At 41.5% G+C, this 20,509-nt stretch overlaps 1 protein-coding gene across 18 annotated transcripts in view; it reads right to left on the reverse strand.

The window, feature by feature from the left end:
• Positions 1–20,509, reverse strand: part of ABI3BP (ABI family member 3 binding protein) — a 163,849-nt gene that overhangs the window by 9,591 nt on the left and 133,749 nt on the right. For all 18 annotated transcript variants that reach the window (XM_067466635.1, XM_067466633.1, XM_067466631.1 and 15 more), the window contains 5 exons: positions 17,354–17,464; positions 14,649–14,780; positions 8,197–8,262; positions 6,263–6,475; positions 5,844–5,952 (listed from right to left, as the gene is read on the reverse strand). In XM_067466635.1, the coding sequence (XP_067322736.1) occupies positions 5,844–5,952; positions 6,263–6,475; positions 8,197–8,262; positions 14,649–14,780; positions 17,354–17,464 (631 nt within the window). The remainder of the gene's footprint in view (positions 1–5,843; positions 5,953–6,262; positions 6,476–8,196; positions 8,263–14,648; positions 14,781–17,353; positions 17,465–20,509) is intronic.

Consider the following 20,509-nt stretch of genomic DNA (forward strand, 5'->3'; position numbering starts at 1 on the left):
TTTCATTTTTTTTCTGCCTTAGTGGAGTATCTTGCATTTGTCACTATTGAACTTCATTTTGTTAGTTTTGGCCCATCTCTCTAATCTGTTAAGATCGTTTTGAATTCTGCTCCTGTCCTCTGGAGTATTGGCTATCCCTCCCAATTTGGTGTTGTTTGCAAACTTGATGATCATGCCTTCTAACCCTTCATCTAAGTCATTAATAAAGATGTTGAACAGACCCAGGCCCAGGATGGAACCCTGCGGCACACCGCTCGTCACTTATTTCCAAGATTAAGCGGAAGCATTGGTGAGCACCCTCTGGGTTCATCTGCTTAAACAATTACAGATCCACCTAACCATAGTTTTGCCTAGCCCACATTGGACTAGTTTGTTTGCCAGAAGGTCATATAACAGCAATCACAAAATCTAAAAAACGGAGTAAAGATAAATATAACTATCCAGCACATATCTTTCAAGAGGTCTAAAAAGGAAGCACCATAACTGAGAAGTTCCACTCTCTCCTGTCGATCTTTTATCAGGAAAGAGCATCAGGAAATGACCTTAAGATTCCAAAGAAGCTCATATAGGGGAAAAAAAACATATTGAGAGTTTTTGTTTCCAAGTTGTTTAAGGCTTTAAACCTCAGCACTAATAACTATGAAATGACACAGATGTGTATCCTCACTGAACAAACAATTTCCAATGGAAGGATACCATTTGGGGTATGCATCATCAGAAAAGCCAGGTGAAGTGTCCTGCTTCGCCTGGCTTCTGCGAGAAAAGAGAGGGGCGAATCTGTCACCCTGTGCACAGCTCCCCCTCGGTGACACTTTCATCATCACATAAGGAAAGTGTCACCCTTCTGGAGAGGCCTCCTGTGTTGGGGAGAAAACATCCAGTGATGCTTTCACCCCAGTTGAGAGGTGGGGCCTCCACCAGAAGTCACACAACATCATGTGATGTTCAGCATGAGGCTTCATCCTGAAGATGGGGTAGAAACATCCTAGGATGCTGTTTAAGGTAAGTATGATGTTGAGAGTCACATTGAAGAACCAAGGAAATGCTTAGGACCAACATCTAGGGATGAAATGTATTACAAACAACAACTCCACTAAGTGGTTTTGTGTGCCTTTTCTTTGCAGCTAACTGGAGTAAGTGGAGGATCAGCTACATGTACATTTCAACCCATTCCACATAAGATAATAAATTCACTTTTATAGATTAAGTGCATGTTATTTATACAGCAATAAGAACTTTTTCCATAGGAAATTGCTATCCCATATGGATTTCTGGCAAGCCAAAGGAATGGTACTATTTTCCAAATCATGCAACAGTAGACAAATGTAAGTGCATAGGACAGAGAAGAAGGAATTTTAACTGAGTTTTAATATGCAATTTAAAACTCGCTAGTTAAAAAACTCAAGAAGAAAGGTATGTGTATTATGATCATGCCATGTTTAGTAAAGAGCTATATTAATACTGAATGTTTTCAGTAATATTATATGCTACTAGTTTTCAATTTTAGCCACATGATGTTGTTAGACAGCCAGCACGGTGCAGTTGCTTAGGTGTTGGACTATGACTCTAGAGACCAGGGTTGAATCCCCACTTGACCATGAAAATCTAACATTTTCTTGGCCTCTGAAGAAGGCAAAGGCAAACCCTCTCTGAGCAAATTTTGTGAAGAAAATCCTTGATAGGTTGTTTAGGATTGCCACAAACCAGAAATAACTTAAAGGCGCACAACAATAGAATGTTGTGATATTTACTGGTTATAGCAAGGATTACAGTTTGTTGCTATCTTAAAACACTAACCACAGAAAGTTGTTTAAATTGGAAATATCTATATTTTATCTTCAGTATATCAATCTGTACCAAGTACTCTGGATGGAGTTACTCTGAGGACCATATGGGAATCGAGTCAATGTTTGGCATTTATGCATTATGTTTATTGGAGTCGCAGTGGCGGAATGGGTTAAACCCTTGTGTCAGCTGAACTGCTGACCTGAAGTTCGGTGGTTTGAATCCATGAGACGGGGTGAGCTCCCATTTGTCAACTCCAGCTTCCCATGCAGGGACATGAGAGAAGCCTCCTATAGGATGGCAAAACATCCAGGTGTCCCCTGGGCAACATCCCTGCAGATGATAAATTCTCACACACCAGAAAAAACATGCAGTTTCTCAAGTCGCTTCTGACATGATTTTTCAAAAATTGTGTTTATTTCAAATAGCTAATATAGCATGAATAGTCAGTGACATGTCGACACTACCCTGGAGCCTGATATCTGAGAGAAGGGCACTGAGCTAAGATGAGATCACAAATATTTACATAGATTAAAATTGCATAAAGGTAATGTAATATTGGTGACCCATGGGCTAAATGCTTTCCTCTCAGACCTCAAACGGAGACTGTAGACATGATCAGGATGTAGTAGTAGTAGTAGTAGTAATAATAATAATAATAATAAACCTTTATTTGTACCCCGCTACCATCTCCCGAAGGACTCTGTGCGGCTTACACGAGGCCGAGCCCAAAATACAACAATAAAACAACAACAACAATAATACAGCAAAATAAAACAAAAAACAAGCAATAACATTAACAACACGCAATAACGCAGTTAAAAACAATGGCCGGGCCAAATGTAATAATTAAAATTAAAATTAAAAAGTACTATCCTAGTTACCATAATATATCCAGGGGTACATCCAAGTTTTCCTGAAGAGTGTAGAATGGAGGGCAGTGAAAGTCATGCACCAACTTGGAAAATAATTCTCACTTTGTGTCATGTCCTGTTGTGCAGTGGGAAGCCCTGTTGTGCGACAAGACTTTTTGTGCAGTGCCTTGCTATGTGTTATTAATCCCTGTTGCCTCATTACAAATAATCAGAGTTCTTTAACATTGCCAACACCCCTGTCAGTCTCTTCTGGTGTACATCTACCCTGCAATGAAAGTTCTGTCTGTTACCACCCACATAGACAACACATGGACACTGGTATATATTTAATATAACTATTACACTATTCTGAGTTATGACAGATTCAGACAATTTTTTCCATTTATTCCACAGGGCACCTGAATAAAAAATATGGGAATCTTAGGAAAAGTCTGTATAAGTTTTCCAGCATGCAGTTGTAGGTGTCACATTGATTTGTTTTTATTTCTTTCATATGGAAAATTATGCAAGTGCAGTTATAAATGAAAAATAATGAAAGTCAAATATACAGTTGTATGATTCTTGGCAGAATGTTGCATATTTCTACATAATAAAATGTTTTTAAAGAGAGGAGTGCCAGAGTGAGGAGGGCCTGAGATGACAAGCAAGCCTGCAAGTGGCCCACCTGCATGGAGACTCACAGAATACTATTCCAGGAATTCACATTTCAGAAGCAGGAAACAATTAACCTGTAAAATCTACAGAAGACCAGATATTGAGATGATTGAAGGACAGGTATGCAAGCAATATCTGGTTTTCCAGTGAAATCCAAGATCCTGCATCCTGGCCTATGATATACTTATATTTTACAACAATGGAATCACAGCACTGAAACAATATGCAATGATGTTAAGACAATTGTGGTGATGCATAACAAGACACAAACAATCCTCTTTTGAAAGGGACGTTCCATCCCAAGACAGGGTACTGTACAAGATGTGCAGCTGCAGAACAGGGCTCCCACTGCACAATGGAGCACCACACAAAGTTGGACCAATTTCCCAGTACAGGACTTTCCACTGCCCTCCATACTGGGTTATTAGTTCCACATTGCTCTTTTGGGAGAGCCACTACCCCTTTGCATTGCGATTTCCCAAGGGCAGATTGCATCATTAAGTGCCTATGCTGTTGCATGTTGTGGCTGATTATGAAGTTGCCACATTGTTTGTTCTGTCGTGCAGTGGTATAAATGGTGCATCTATAACAATGTTCCCTTCCTGTGTTCATGGGGTGGAAGTGATGTGATTATTTTATTATTGTTTGTGAATTGTTTCATGCTTTTCCAATGGAAAAAAAAAGATCAAGTCACTTGAATAAAAAGATCCACATTATGCCATGTTGTTTTGATTGATTAACCAGCCAATTTTCATTCAGTCCAACAACATTTAATAATTTGATGAATGTCGAACCAACCAAATTATGGGTAGATTGTTTTCCTAGTGGCTTACATTTTCATAAGTCTGAAAATGTTATTTTCCCTTACTATCAAACACTGCAAACATTATTTTTGACAGCTCTCCAGATTCAAAAGCCAAAGCACTCCCCACCAAAGGAACAAAAATTAAATTAACCAATGAAAAGTACTTATTATCAGGCATATCGGGGAATGAGAAAATAGAACACCTGCATCAGTTTTGCATCTTCAAACTTGCTGAGTTTTTCCCCCTTTGATTTTGTTGGGTGGCTGTATTTCTGGAAATACGCAGAATTTTCCAGTAATACAGCCACCCAACAAAATCAAAGGGGGAAAAACTCAGCAAGTTTGAAGATTTCCGCTCTGGAAAAAAATTTAATGTCCAAAGCAAATCTCTCTGTTAGAATAATTGAGTTGGACGAGACCTCACAAGCCATCCAGTCTAACCCCCTGCCAAGAAGAAGGAAAATCACATTCAAAGCACCCCTGACAGGTGACTATCCAGCCTCTGTTCCAATCCTTCCAAAGAAGAAGTTAGTCTTCCATTTCACTTTCATGCATGCTTTCAAATATAATAATAAGATGCATATCACAGGACATGCCACAACATCCTCCCTCATTTATCCATTATATATTTTCTAATGGATGTGCCATTTGTTTATAGCACTCACAGTGATCCTGACAAATGGTGTCAGAAATGTTTTACAATGTCATGTTGTGCTCATAATAATCTTTATGTCCTGTTTTTGCCACTTGCCTGATATGTGAAGATACATCATTCTATAGAGATAATCTTGGATTACAGCAAGAAATACCTTTCAGTGTGTTCAAGGGGCACAACTGTACCAACTTTTGTTCTGTGCATAAATGATGCACACTTTCCAGCTTTCAGCTACAACCTGGTGCTTAGTTCTAAATAAGCAGAATACAGAAGATCTGAACACGAGGAAGAACTTCCTGACTGTGAGAGCCGTTGAGCAGTGGAACTCTCTGCCCCGGAGTGTGGTGGAGGCTCCTTCTTTGGAGGCTTTTAAGCAGAGGCTGGATGGCTATCTGTTGGGGGTGATTTGAATGCAGTATTCCTGCTTCTTGGCAGGGGGTTGGACTGGATGGCCCATGAGGTCTCTTCCAACTCTTTGATTCTATGATTCTATGAGATGCTGGTAAAGCATCTTCTAAGCATCTGATACATTTCCCTGCCCTATCCAAGCATGCTTAAGAGTTGGATCAGTTATATGGAATTAACTGCATTTATTAATAGTGATAGCAATACAGGAAGGGGAAATAGGAATGGGAACTGCAGAGGACATTCCTCAAAATAAAGCTCTTCCTTATTGCATCTAACAGAGGTTTGAATTCAGAGTTTTAGAACGCACACACATTTACTTAAAATGGGATACTAGTTTAAGGAGCCTAGACTAAGTATAAAGTGAAAGCTGTCATGCAAACTATTAGGTAATTTTCAGTTTTGTGATTTGTGATCTGTCTCGGGATTACTGAAAGGTCAGTCCCCACAAGGCCCATACTCCATTAGGCCTGGGCTTTTCAGGAAGACCCCCGGGTAATGGAGTATCAAATTAATTCAGGACAAAGCAGGGCTTTGGTAAAACCGTTGGGAGCTCCCACAGTATGGGACCAGTTTGGATGGGCCCCCACTTGAAATCATCTTGCATGCATATAATCTTACTTTGAGTATACTATACAATTCCTGAATTTTCTAACAGCCTTACCTTGTGTTAGGTTTCAGGTTTTCCACTGTAGAATGGGTTTGATTTGTCGTTATAATGGATGTGTCTCTTACATCAGAGCTCCCATTTTCAGTTGACACAACTTTATATTCTAAAATATAGAAGGATCTTATTCAAACTCATTTTTACTCATTTTGTCTCCTAGTCACATTTGTATAATCAGTACTTGATTGTTCTTATTATAAAGTAAAATCAGAAGTTGCCTATGTGTAAATACATTGTGAACACACACAAATTATGACTCACGCAGGGTCCCAAATGAAACATTCTACAGCTGAGTAGCTTTTGACAAGAGTCCCCAAGTCCTGTGTTTATACCCATAATGTACAATGACTAAAGTGGGAGAAGGGATCCAGTTTTAAAGTAAGATGTTTTCTGGTGGAAAAGGAGAAAAACCTAACCTGTAACAGTTTCATTCTGTGGCTTTTCCCAATCCAGTATGACAAAAGATGGGCAACCCTCAACAGTCACCACAGTGAGGTTAGTTGGAGGCTTTCGTGGAGGAGTAGTGGCTGTGTCTATATTCTCGCCATCCTCTGTTGGAAAGTGTTGGAGTGTATCAGTAATGGAACATGGTACATCTTCTTCTTTTTTCATGTACTTCACATGGTCACCTAGAAAAACAACATACATACATCATTTTTACAAATAGCATATGGACTTTCTAAAATGATGCTTCATGCGATAGGTTTCCATAATCAAAACCTTCTCTACAAAAAGCATTTTAATGGTCAACTAGCATATATCAAAGAGGAAGTGCTGGGTTAAAAGATTTTATTACAAGAATGCAACTCTGACATGCTTCCTACAGAGGAAGTTTCACTGAATCAGCAGGATATCTGTCATTACTGTCTATCTACTGGATATCTTTGGGATTAACCCAAAACATGTGTCACACAGTAGCCAAATCAGTGGAGTAGAAAGTAATAGACATTTTAAACTGACGTTTCATCATGTTCACAACTCAGAAAGGCTTCTTTCTTGGCAAACAAGCAGAGAGTGAAGCTTAGGGTATCGAGAATCCTACACCTCTTGAATTCCCTTTTCTATCAAGGATTAAAGATACATCAGATCTATTCTTATCCCTAGTTCAGCTGCAAAATTCCTCAAAAGGTCAGGCTATATATGTGTAGCACTTCTAAAGGCACATCTTTTTTTCTTTGACCTCCTAAACGTAAAGGTCTCCCCTTGACATTAAGTCTAGTCAGGTGCAACTTTGGGGGGTGGTCCTCACCTCAATTTCTACGCAAAAGAGCCAGTGTTGTCTGTAGACACCTCCAAGGTCATGTGGCTGGCATGACTGCGTGGAGTAGTATCACCAAAGTGGTACCTATTGATCTATTGACATTTGCATGTTTTCAAACTGTTAGGTTGGCAGAAGCTGGGGCTAACAACGGGAGTACACCCCATCCTGAGGCTTTGAACTGCCGAACTTCTGGTCAGCAAGTTTTCAGCTTAGGGGTTTAACTCGCTGCAGCACCATGGCCCTAACCTACTATATATATAAATATACATCCAAACAGAAAATTAGTCCACCAGGCAGAAAGGTTCAGCCTAACCTCTGTTTTACTAATCATAGGGAAATTGTTATTTTTTGCATGAGTGGAGAAGGAGGCAATATTCCATTCTGCTTGCTTTCCAAACTCATTTTGTAACTACAATATAGATTTCGTAGTTGTATAGTAGATGGAACTCTAAACTTTTTTACATGGCTGCTTTAAAAAAAAATCTTTTCATCGAGAACATCCATCTTCTCCTCTCATTTTGCAATTAACACTTATCAATGCTATGACCAGTTACATAGTTATTTCCCTGATATTGCACATGTGGACTGGATAAATCCAGTAACTAAGCTATCAACTGTACATCAAGAACTATGGTGGTGACACCTTGGGAAAATGACTGTAACCCCAGAGACAGGCATGTAGCCAGGGGGGGGGCTCGGGGGGCTTCAGCCCCCCCCGAAATTCTCATGGTGGTTCGCGAAAAGGCCTTACTGGTGCATTATTTAAACTGTTATGTTTATTCATATCATGATCTGATCACCATACTCAATATATCCCATATGCATGGGGGTATTCGGGTAATGATACAAAAGGTTTGCTAGGCTAGACCCTCTTTCACTCAGACTCAGCCCCCCCCCGAAACTCAGCCCCCCCCGAAACCCCCCCTGAAAATTTTTTAGCCCCCCCCGAAACGAAATCCTGGCTACGGGCCTGCCCAGAGAACAAGTGAAGGAAAATGAAGTGGAGATTTATAAAACATTCTTTGTTCTGGAATCCGAAGCAAAACAAATCCATTCAGTACCTTACAACTGCAGATGTTTTAGTCATACCTGTATACCTTGGTGTGCCTGCAACATCAGTCTCTGTTGTAGGAAGTGAGCTGAACATTGGATTACCTAAGGAGAAGGAAACCAAAATAGTGCTTTGCAAAGTTAAAATGACACTTTATATTTCATCTCGCATTTTAATCTCAAACAGTCCTTTAAATCCTCTCCTTGGTGTATGCTTGGAGTCATGTTGGCTTTTTCTTCAGGGTGAGCTGGATTTGGCTGTGATGGAAAATACATGCTTCTTTGCACTGCCAAAACAAAGATAATCATAACCCAAATGACTGAGCTCATTATTGCTGTTGGAGTCACTTCATGCATAATATACATAATCCTCCTCAGAGCTCTAAAAAAATGGATTCGAGTTTCACCAATACTGCTGTCATTTCACTCATTGTCTGCCTCCTCAGGGAGCATATCCTAAACCTAGCAACACTTAAAATATGTTGGTAGCAAATCTGAGCCAATTCTCTTTTTTAGAGCATGTTCTTTAATATCCAGGGAAAGATGCAGACACCAGTTACTCTAGCCAAGTGGAACATGCCAAGCAAAATTAGGCCTGATGAATTTATGCTGGTAAATATAGTAAAGAATGTAATGGGCCAAATTCTGAATTAGATATATACATCCTACTTACATAAGCAAGAGTTAGAATATGCATTTATGACATAATTCTAAAATGCCTTTAAGTAATGTAATATTTTATTCAAAGGCAAAGTATGTTTATTTTCCAATACTCTCTTTAAAAAACTGTAGAGTAAGGCAACTATACTACAGTAGTAAATCTTCCCTGAAGAAATCTTTCTTTGAAAATCCTATGATAGGTTAAAGTAAAACTAAATGTTTCCCCTGACATTAAGTCTAGTTGTGTCTGAATCTGAGGGGTGGTGCTCATCTCCATTTCTATGCTGAAGAGCCGGCGTTGTCTGTAGATGCCTCCAAGGTCATGTGGCCAGAATGATTGCATGTTACCTTCCTGTGGAAGTGGTACCAATTGATCTACTCACATTTTGAACTGCTAGGTTGGCAGAAGCTGAGGCTAACAGTGGGTGCTCCCCCAGCTCCCTGGATTCAAACCACCAACCTTCTGGTCAGTAAGTTCAGCAGCTCATCAGTTTAACCCGCTGCGTCACCAGGGACCCCTAGTGATAGGTTAGGATCGCCCTAAATCAAAGTTGACTTGAGGGCACGTAACAACAAATATTAACCTCAGGATGTTCCCTTATCCCTATATTATAGCCACCTTTAATGTCAATCAAGCAATGAGTTTACAAGGGGAGTCCCCCTCCTCAAGGAAGCTATAGGTGAGAGAGAATAGCTTCCTTGACATTGGGTAAATCACACTATCTCAGTCTAATAGGAAGGCAATTGTCATTAATTGGAGTCAATACAAAGACACACACAAACACAACAGCAGCAGTTTCCTATGTACTTTTATTAATTAGCCATTACTTATGACTTCTCTGGGCTTTTATTGAATAATGGGAAACTACATTTTGTTACTGGTTCCTGCAAATGACTGCGCTTTTGTTTTCCACTGAGGCCCCTTCTACACTGCTATATAAAATCCAGATTACCTGCTGGATTATATGGCAGTGTATACTCATATAGTCTAGTTCAAAACCGATAATGTGGGTTATCTGCTTTGATAATCTGGTTTATATGGCAGTGTAGAAGGGCCCTCAGTGCCATTATTCCACTTAAACTGCTATGGCTAAATCCCAGGTGTAGTGAATCCAAGACTCTCTGGATGAGAATCCTAGATGTTTCTCTCTAAACAGCAGATCTCAGGATCCCAGAGGATGTTGCCCTGGCAGTTAAAACAGAATGATAATATTATACCAGTGTAGTGGCATTACCATTAGGAGGGTAGTTGTGGACCCTCAGATACGCCCCTTATTTGCTTTCGGGGTTCCTCCTTGCCAAACTCCATCAGGTCCCCGTGCATCCACAACTAGCTCACCGGTTAGGGCCCCCCCTCCTGGTTCGTATAATTTTGAGACCCCATCTGTCCCGGTCGCCCCCACTCAACCAGCCACACTCCTTCGCTCGAGAACACTTCCCTTATTCAGTCCACTCAGCTCCCTTGATGTTTCACTATCTACCTCATCATCAGAAACATCCCCACCCAACGCCCAAGGGAGATTATTTCCCAGCCCGACTTCTTCCTCTGAGAGCTGACTAATTACAGACCCCGGCCATGTAGAGGGGGAGGGGGTTCCGGAGGAGGGGGGTGCTATTCAAGTCGTGTGGGGGAGGAGAACAGCGGGTCACCGTTATCCCAGGGAGAAGCGCAACAGAGTTCTTGCGACCCTGGAGAAGGTAGGTAGTGGTAGGCTCCTTGGCAGTCCCCTCGGTCTAAAGGTCCTGCTGATTAATGCCAGATCCGTTAATGGTAAGACTGCGGCCATCCAGGACTTGATCCTGGATGAGAGGGCGGATCTGGCATGCATCACCGAGACCTGGTTGGACGAGCTGGGGGGAGTAAATCTCTCTCAGCTGTGCCCACCAGGTTTTGGAGTGCATCAGCAGGCCAGACAAGGGGGGCGGGGAGGAGGGGTCACGGTAGTCTTTCGGCAATCCATCGCCGTGATCAGATGCGCTGTTCCGCAGGCTTCTGGGTTCGAGTGTGTCCACCTGAAAGTGGGGAGCCGTGACAGTGTGGGGTTCCTGCTGGTGTACCGTCCACCTCGCGACCCAGCAGCCTCCCTGTCTGAGCTAGCGGAGGTGGTCTCCAATTCGGCCTTGGTTTCCCAGCGCCTGGTGGTGTTGGGAGATTTTAACATCCACGCTGAGACCACCCTATCTGGCGCAGCTCAGGACTTTATGGCCACCATGACGACCATAGGACTGTCACAGATAATATCTGGCCCCACTCATCAAGCTGGACACACTCTCGACCTTGTTTTCGTGGCGGACAACGAAATGATCAGAGTGGAAGATCAAAACATCCTTCCGGTGTCATGGTCTGATCATTATCTGATCACTTTTAGACTTGCTGCGACTCTTAACCTCCGCAGGGGTGGAGGACAGATTAAAATGGTCCGCCCTAGGAGACTGATGGATCCGGACGGATTCCTGAGGAATCTTGGGATTCTTCCTGCCTTGGAGCCTGGCGATTCTATCGACGCCTTGGTAACTCTCTATAATGGGGAGATGTCCAGGGCGTTAGATACGATCGCTCCCGAACGCCCCATCTCGTTGCGTCGTGACAGGCCATCTCCCTGGTTCACCGGGGAGCTGGCTGTGATGAAGCATGCGAGAAGGGGGCTAGAGCGCAAATGGAGGAAATCTCGGGCCGTCTCTGATCGAGCACGGGCTAAAGCCTCTCTTAAGGCATACTCCGTGGCTATACGGGTGGCCAGGAAATCATTTACGACCACCCGTATAGCGTCTGCAGCTAACAGATCATCGGAGCTGTTTCGGGTCGTGGGGGAACTCCTCCACCCACCTGTGGTCGAGTAGGTCACTGATGATCCAGCAGCTCGGTGTCGCGATTTCGCACACCATTTTGCAGGTAAAGTCGCTCAGATACGCCTCGAGCTCGACTCCAATTCCATCGCACTGCCAGAAGAGGTGACGGAGGCACCTGCTTGTCCATCTTTGTGGGATTCTTTTAGGCTTGTTCTTCCTGAGACCGTAGAGGAGGTTCTTGGGGCTGTGAGGGCGACCACCTCACCTCTAGACCCATGCCCATCTTGGCTCATAAAATCAGCCAGGGAGGGGTTGGTTGATTGGTTTGTGTTGATTGTTAATACATCGTTGGAGCAAGGGATTTTCCCATCTAATCTGAAGCAGGCTGTGGTTCGTCCACTCCTTAAAAAAGCTTCTCTTGACTCCATGGTGCTGAATAATTATAGGCCAATCTCCAACCTCCCTTTTTTGGGTAAGGTGCTGGAGCGGGTGGTCGCCTCCCAGCTCCAGAGCTTTTTAGACGATATCAACTACCTAGATCAGTCACAGTCTGGTTTCAGGCCTGGTCATGGCACTGAGACAGCCTTGGTCGCCTTGGTGGATGACCTCCGCAGAGAGCTGGACAGGAGGAGTGTGACTCTGCTGGTTCTCTTGGACATCTCAGCGGCTTTCGATACCATCGACCATGGTATCCTTCTGGGTCGTCTCTCTGGGATGGGCCTTGGGGGCGCGGTTCTGTCGTGGCTCCAGTCCTTCCTGGAGGGACGTACCCAGATGGTGAAGCTGGGAGACGCCTGCTCGGACCCCTGGCCTTTGACCTGTGGGGTCCCGCAAGGCTCCATTCTGTCTCCCATGCTTTTCAACATCTACATGAAACCGCTGGGAGAGGTCATCCGGAGTTTTGGAGTTGGGTGCCATCTCTACGCAGATGACGCACAACTCTACTACTCTTTTCCACCTAATTCCAAGGAGGCTCCTCGGGTGCTGGACGAGTGCCTGGCCGCTGTGTCGATCTGGATGAGGAAGAACAAGCTGAAGATCAATCCCGACAAGACAGAGGTCCTCCTGGTCGATCGTAAACCGGATCGGGGTATAGGGTGGCAACCTGTGTTGGACGGGGTTACACTCCCTCTGAAGCCACAGGTCCGCAGTCTGGGTGTCCTCTTGGATTCTTCGCTCACACTTGAGGCTCAGGTGTCGGCGGTATCCGGGAGGGCCTTTGCACAATTGAGACTTGTGCGCCAGCTGCGACCGTACCTCGTGAAGGCAGATCTGGCTGGGGTGGTCCACGCCTTGGTCACCTCTAGAATGGATTACTGCAATGCGCTCTACGTGGGGCTGCCCTTGAAGACGGCTCGGAAGCTTCAATTGGTCCAGCGGGCAGCAGCCAGGATGCTAACCGGGGCTCATTATCAAGAGAGGTCTACCCCTCTGTTTAAGGAGCTCCACTGGCTGCCATTTATTTCCCGAGCCCAATTCAAGGTGCAGGTGCTCACCTACAAAGCCCTGAACGGTTTGGGACCACCCTACCTGCGTGACCGCATCTCCATCTACGAACCCACACGCTCACTCCGATCATCTGGGGAGGCCCTGCTCGTGATCCCACCCCCGTCGCAAGTGCGCTTGGTGGGGACACGGGACAGGGCCTTCTCTGTGGCGGCCCCCCGACTTTGGAATGCCCTTCCAAAAGATCTCCGACAGGCCCCTACCTTAGCAGTTTTCAGAAGGAACCTAAAAACCTGGCTGTTCCGACATGCCTTCTCAGATTAGGAATCCCCATCCCAAGTCCTAGAAGCACTTTAGTACAACCGATGTTTACTGCACACAATACCTCTAATCCTACGTTCCTCCTGCCATTTCAGCACTTTAACTCCTGTACCCCATTGCGCCGGCCGAACCAGTTTTAATAGTGTCTTGATGTAGTCATTGTTGTTATCTTGCTTAATTGTCTGATTTGCCTTGCTTATTATTGTATTATGTTTTATTTTATTGTGTTTTGTGGCTTCGGCCTGTGTAAGCCGCATCGAGTCCTGCGGGAGATGCTAGCGGGGTACAAATAAAGTTAATAATAAATAATAAAGTTAATAATAGTGTGATAAAACTTTAAGTTCACTGATCAGAAGCTGGTGCCCACCCCATCAACGTGCACCCTAACCCTAATCTGAACTTGAGTTTATTTTATGTCTTTCCTCCTCATTTCCTCTCCCATTATTACCCATAGGATAACTTCTCAAATTTGCAGGATTGCTGTGTAGGATTTGAAAGGTTTATTATTTATTTATTTATTTATTTCTAAAGTGAGTTGGGTTCTGGCCCAATTTAGCTGTCCAAACATGTCTCCTCTTATGAACCATCTAGGACTTTAAGATAATCTGGGGAGGCATTGCTCTCAATCCCGTCTTCATCACAAGTGCGTTTGGCGGGGACGAGAGACAAGGCCTTCTCTGTGGTGGCCCCTTGGCTATGGAATGCCCTCCCTAAGGAGATTAGATCGGCTCCCTCACTCTTAATGTTTCGGAGACAAGTTAAGACATGGTTATATGAGCAAGCATTTACAAATGCAGAGTAACTGACATAGGAAATGGAATAACTTGGCAAAGGAATTTGGACAATGTTTTTAACTAGGAGACGCTAATGATAATGATGTTGGCTTTATTATTTCTATTGTGGTTTTATATTGTTTTAATGCTTAATCTGTATTTTGTTATTGTGTGTACTGACTTGTTGTTAAATGTCTTGAGTTGCCAATAGGCTGAGAAAGGCGGTATACAAGTATAGTAAATAAATAAATAAATAAATTTCTATCATTTATATGCCGTCCTTCTCACCTCTGGAGAGGGACTCAGAGGGACAACAAGCAACTATTAGATGCCAAAACAAAAGGCTGGTGAAACTTGGCTGGAATTTAGAATGATGGAGCATTATGAGTCGCTGTCATTTGAAATATTGATTCTGCTGGAATGCTATGTTATTTTGCTAGTTTAACAACAACCCCGCCAAAGGCAGAGAAAACCCACAAAATATGAAACCACAGTTCTTACTATAATCTGGAGAAGAAGCTGCTGTAGGTGGCTTTTTATGAGAGCTTGTTTTTGCATGACCCGTTGGCCCAGCAGGCTTAATCAAGGAAGTTGGTGTGGAAGGTGGAGGCGCTCGTGGCATCAAGATATTTCCTGTTTGGAAATAAAAGTAAATCTGAAAGGCAAATTCAAATCACAGCAGCCTTGATTCTGTAGAAAACATTCATAGGTCATAGAAGGGATATAATCTTTCAGAGATTATCTCCAGTCATTCTAGAGATATATAGGCAGGTAGAGATTTTCACTTAAGTATAAGTTGTACAAAATTTAGATTGAACTTGCTTAAATACTTGCTGGCTTATAGCTTTCTCTCTGCCAAATAACCATGCAATCTTCTAATATCTTTCTCTTTATTTCTGCCGTAAACCATCTACAAAATGGTTAAATATGGGTGGATCTTGTAAGTTAAAAAGGGGCAAGAAAAGACTGTCCCATGGACGACATATGATCTTTACCCACTCCATCCCTTTAATAGGGTTGTGATAAGTCAAAGTTTATTTGGTGGCAATTAAAAATAACAACAAAGCCTACACACACACACACACACACACATATAAAATAAATGCATGTTTCCCCCATTGCTATTTTGCTTCTACTCCATTAAATTTCTTCTGTAAATAATCAATTGATAGCCCCTTGGGAAGAAGTAACACAAATAATAAGTATAGCTGGATCAAGAAGACACCCAAAAGCTAAATTTCTTCCCTTCATGAAAAACAGGAGATAAACTACCAAAAGTTATAACTTTTATACAACTTTAATAAGTGCTGAGAGATTTAATATAAGTAAATCTGAATGAGGTTATTTGTCATTCCTTGTTAGAAGTGCTTTTCTATATATCTGGGAGATTTGAAACAGTTTGATACTTTTAATTAAGATGAATAAAGGGAGTGTATTAAAAACCTTGTCTTGCCAACAAAATTCAGAAGCTCCTGGTAAGTTTAGCAAAAGGTCTGACTACTCCCTTCATTTATTTTGGGTGTCACTTCATACAATGCATAATGAAAAATTATTTTTACATGATGAAGGAAAGAAAAATGAGATGTTTTTAAAAGTTAAAAAATCCAAGAAAAACTAAAAGAAGTCTTCTTGAATTCCTTACACTTCTGTACTGGAAATCCTCTATTGAGAAACACATATTTCCATATGATGGCCTATTTCTTCTTCTCTAGAATTTGCTAGAGCTCTTAACACATATATAAAATTCTAGTTCAAATTAATCCAAGGCAATCCTGGGTTTTTTTGGATGCTGAAGGTAATAATAATAAAAATAATAATAACAATAATAACCTTTATTTATATCCTGCCCCCTCTCCTCGAAGGGACTCGGGGTGGCTTACAACATGGAAAAACACAGTAATACTGTAATAATAATAAACTTTATTTATACCCCGCCCCATCTCCCCGAAGGAACTCGGGGCAGCTTACAACATGGATAAATACAATAAAAATATATAGAAGATAAAAAGTAAACAAAATAATAACGCATCAGATCAATATAAGACAAAACAAAATAAGCCAAAGCATGAGTGAACAAAAATTAAACAATAAGCATTATAAAACATTAGTTAAAATCACAGTCATTCCTATAAGTTAAATAAGATGCCTACTACCTGATGTATTATAATACTCAACAACCAAATTAACAAAATTCATCAAACAACAAATCAATATATTGTAATACATAGACAAATATAAAACCATACAATACACATATTAATTGTAACATCACAAAACCTTCACAAAATTCGGACGGAGCAGATCTGAGCTACTATGTATGCAAAATGGTGTGCGAAATCACCACACTGAGCCGCCAATTGGCCACGGATCCCACCCTGAGAATCAGGGTGAAGGAGCCCTCTGACCACTCGGAACAGCCCTGCTGGTCTATTAGTTGCAGGTGCAATGCAGGCAGTCGAGTAAGACTTCTCAGCTGCCTCCATTGCCACAGAGTAGGTCATAAGGGAGGCTCTAGCCCGTGTTTGGCCCGATTCGTCCTGAGTCTCCTGCCAGTAGCACTCTAGTCTCTGTCTCACTTGCTTCATCACTGTTAGCTCCTTGGTAAACTAAGGAGCTGCTAAGCGAGAGGGACGTTCAGGGACAATCATGATAGGTATTCCACATATCATGCCCAGGATCGAGAAAGCTATAACATTTGGTCTCTAGTAAAAACTATTGATTTATTTCACTTTGTGGAGTTTCTAAAAGGTACAAAATCCAGAGAGAGAGAGAGAGAGAATTATAGTGGCAGCACATTGTTGGCTGGGAGTAAAATATTATGCACAGATCAAAACTATCAAAATGTATCAAATCACTTTGGTAAAGGGCTTGGAAAAATGCATTTATAGCAAAAGAATGCATATCCTCAACATGTTTTCCCCCGGAAATTTGTTCATATGGATAACAATATCACCAAAACCAACTGAAAAAAATAAAACCATTAAAATATCAGTAAAAACCACTTAAACCATACCACCATTAAAATAATTAGATATGTATCCTTTCTTAAAGCACTGAGAATAGTAACTGATTGCAAATCTAAGGAGAATGTTATACACAGTGTGCAAACAGCCTGAAAACATCAAAAGAGAACTGTCTGTCTTATGAACATAAATGAGAAATAAATGTATAAATCAATCAATCCACTGCCAGAACATTTTACATACCTGAGCGCCCAGGTTTACCAGTCACGGTGTTTGGCGGCAATGGTTTTCTTCGTACTGGTGTAGGTTTGGCGGGAGCTAAGGGAGGTCGTGGAAGGTCGGGTGGTGTAGCTACTGTATAACGTTACAAGACACCACTGTTAGCGGAGGAACCCGCACACCACGAAATCAGAAAGAGAAAAATGGCTAAGAGCTACACTTCTCAAGCAAAATTTTAAGGCATGAGCTTCAGCGATAAGAACTGCAAAAGAACACAAAACATAGACAGGGAAGAGCTGAAAGGGGTTATTTTGAGCTTTTTTTATTTCTTGCATGCTTTCAGCATTAGACCAAACAATAGCATAGCAAGGCAGTTAAGTCAGTTCGCCACAATGTATGCTTCTCCTTCAGTTAAGTATCTTTACAGTGTTTGGGCATGGTATTATATTGAGGGAATATCTAATCAGATGCCATAATTAAGCAGTGTTAGTAAAACAGACCAAAGTGAGAGCAATGTCAGTTGTTTTTTATGGATATGGCTACTGCTTTACCAATTGAATGATGAGGAAAGGGGAAACTAGCGACCTAAAGAATGGATCAACGAAGGTCTTCTGCCAAAGGTATTTAATGTATGTAGTAGAGCCAGAGATCATGGAGTAAAAACCCCAGAAATGTTTTGATTAGCAGGAATTGTGACATTATGTCTCATCTCCTTAGACTCTCCTATTCTGAGTTTAGCAACAATCTACACAGCAGCTGGAGGGGAAATTGACTTCTCAAACAATGAGGCAGTGCTTCAAACTATCCCTGTTGTATACAAAAGACATATAACCTCATCACATGGAGGCTGAGAAGTGTCTTCTCCCCGTGTCTTGGTGCTACCAGCACGCTGCTGGCACAAAGTCTGTCAGAGCCCATCAGATAATGCAGGACTACTTCCTACAGGGCTCTATTTAGAAAAAAGACTTAGGATATTTACGACATTGAATCTGCCTAGACTTCGATTTGGTTTTACTGGCATGTATAATCTACTGTCTAATGAATTGTATAATGTGTTTTAATGATTTTTAATGTTTTAATGGTTTCTAATGACTTGTTGACAGTATCATATGGTGCTTGTGTGAGGCCACCCTGAGTCCCCCTTTGGGGGGAGAAGGGCGGGGTAAAAGTGCATGCAATAAATAAATAAATAAATAAATAAATAAATTTGGGCTCTGAATTAGCAATACAGAGAGATGGAGCCCTGAGGAGTCAGGTAAACATCCAACTTCTCATAGAAGAAGCTGGGAAAGAAGCAGGAGGAAGCCAGGGATTGTGGGAAGGAATCCGATGACCAAAGATGGTAAGGGCACTAAGTGGTATGCTGCCCTATAGTTTCCCCCGCTGTGCCCCTTCTTCTTGGCTTCCATGAGATGAGGTCCTTATTCCTAGTAGAGATGAAAGCATCTAGAAACTGTTTTTAGTCAAGACACTCAGCTGCACCTTTGAACCCTCCATGGAGGTATTTTTGTGAGAACTGTGATGTTACGTGTTTCAAAATTCATCCCTACATCTATTTATTTTAATATGTCAACCGGTGGGAAAAGGAAGGGGATTTTCTTCACAGGGAAAATTGGATTTCTACATGTTTAATGCCCAGGATGATGGCTGCCTGGCTGCTCTGAGAATAATAATTGAGTTGAGAATGAATGACAGTACCAGTACTTTATTTCTGGCTGTATCCCTCATAATTACATACACAGAGTAGGGAAGAGCTGGTTTGCAGCATCTCAAATATTATATATATCTGCACACAACAGTTCCTAACAAAATATATGTTTTCAATCTTCTGCCCATCTTCATGCCCAACCAATGCTCTTATACATGGGGCCCTAAAATATAATAAAAGAGAACTGTATATTTTCAGAGGCAGAAATAACTGTACCTACCCTGCTTCTAGGAATTGCTATAAAGCAACAAGAATAATTAAACTTTATTGTCCTAATTCTTCAAAGTCTTGTATATTTATGGTGCAATTTTTAAATTAATGAATGATGCAATTGCTCTTTTGCTTGAGTGGATGTCTTAACTGCCAGCAGCAAACTTTTTATGCACATGTCATGAATCCCAATGTCCTTTAAAGGAATTAAAAGAATCATGTAGTTCACCATTTTAAAACCTTTCTTTCCATGCACTCTTCTCAAGCTTTAATGCTAAGCAGAATTCAATGGGCACCAGTATACAAACAAGCTCATGCATAGCTTCAGAGAGACTGCAATACATGAATGAAAGACCAGCAAATAGAAATGCCATAGCACTGCTAAGTACCAATGTGATGAATACAAATAAATGTCATGTATATATATTTTAGTAGCACACATGTTCAAGAAGATTCTCAAATAATTTTTAATTTATTTTATTTCTTTATAACAACAACAAATTATATCAATTATTTAATTAAATAAAATTTATTTAAGATTTCAATGTATGGAAATCTCTTGGAGAGAAAGTCAGAAGTCTCAGTGGAACTTGCTTTCAGGATTGTTAATTTATTAGCTAATATTGTGGACTAGAATAAAGTGACCTGGGACCTAAAAATGACAACCACCATGTGGCTACTTGCTCCCATTATAGTTCCCCATTGCTTTGTTTCTAGGGAGTAGCAGATATGTTGAACAAGTAGGGATGTAGTGAGGGAAGCTACATTCAAAGAGAGAACCTGGTGAACACAAAAGTGCCCCCAATAAGATCCAATCCAAAATGCCTAATGATTTTAACTCAAGATTTTACTTAGTGGAGTTCTCCTGTTGATGGAGTAAGGGATTAGAAATATAGTTGTCTCCTGTCACCTTTATTTCTGGTGCACTTTCCTATGCTATTGGGGGATCTTAGAGAACATTATGAAAAGTCAGTTGTGTTTTGCATGGGCAAGGGGAGAAATGGAAAAATACTACATTACCATATCCTCCAGTAGGAGACATTAAACCAGTCCCAATTCTCAATACTAGTGGAAGGAGATCTTCCATTTGCAGAGAAACAAGTCAATTTTTCTAAGTGAAATTGATTTTTCTACCTAAATTCTTAATTTAGGCTTGCTTAGGCAACAAAATACACTTAGTAGTGAAAAAGTTTTGAAAGCTTAGGCTTTATTCATTTGAGAGCAATGCTGGTCTGCCCTGTACTCTACAAAAATCACTATAA

Source organism: Anolis sagrei, chromosome 3 (genome assembly GCF_037176765.1).
Source record: "Anolis sagrei isolate rAnoSag1 chromosome 3, rAnoSag1.mat, whole genome shotgun sequence".
NCBI classification, from domain to species: Eukaryota; Metazoa; Chordata; class Lepidosauria; order Squamata; family Dactyloidae; genus Anolis; species Anolis sagrei.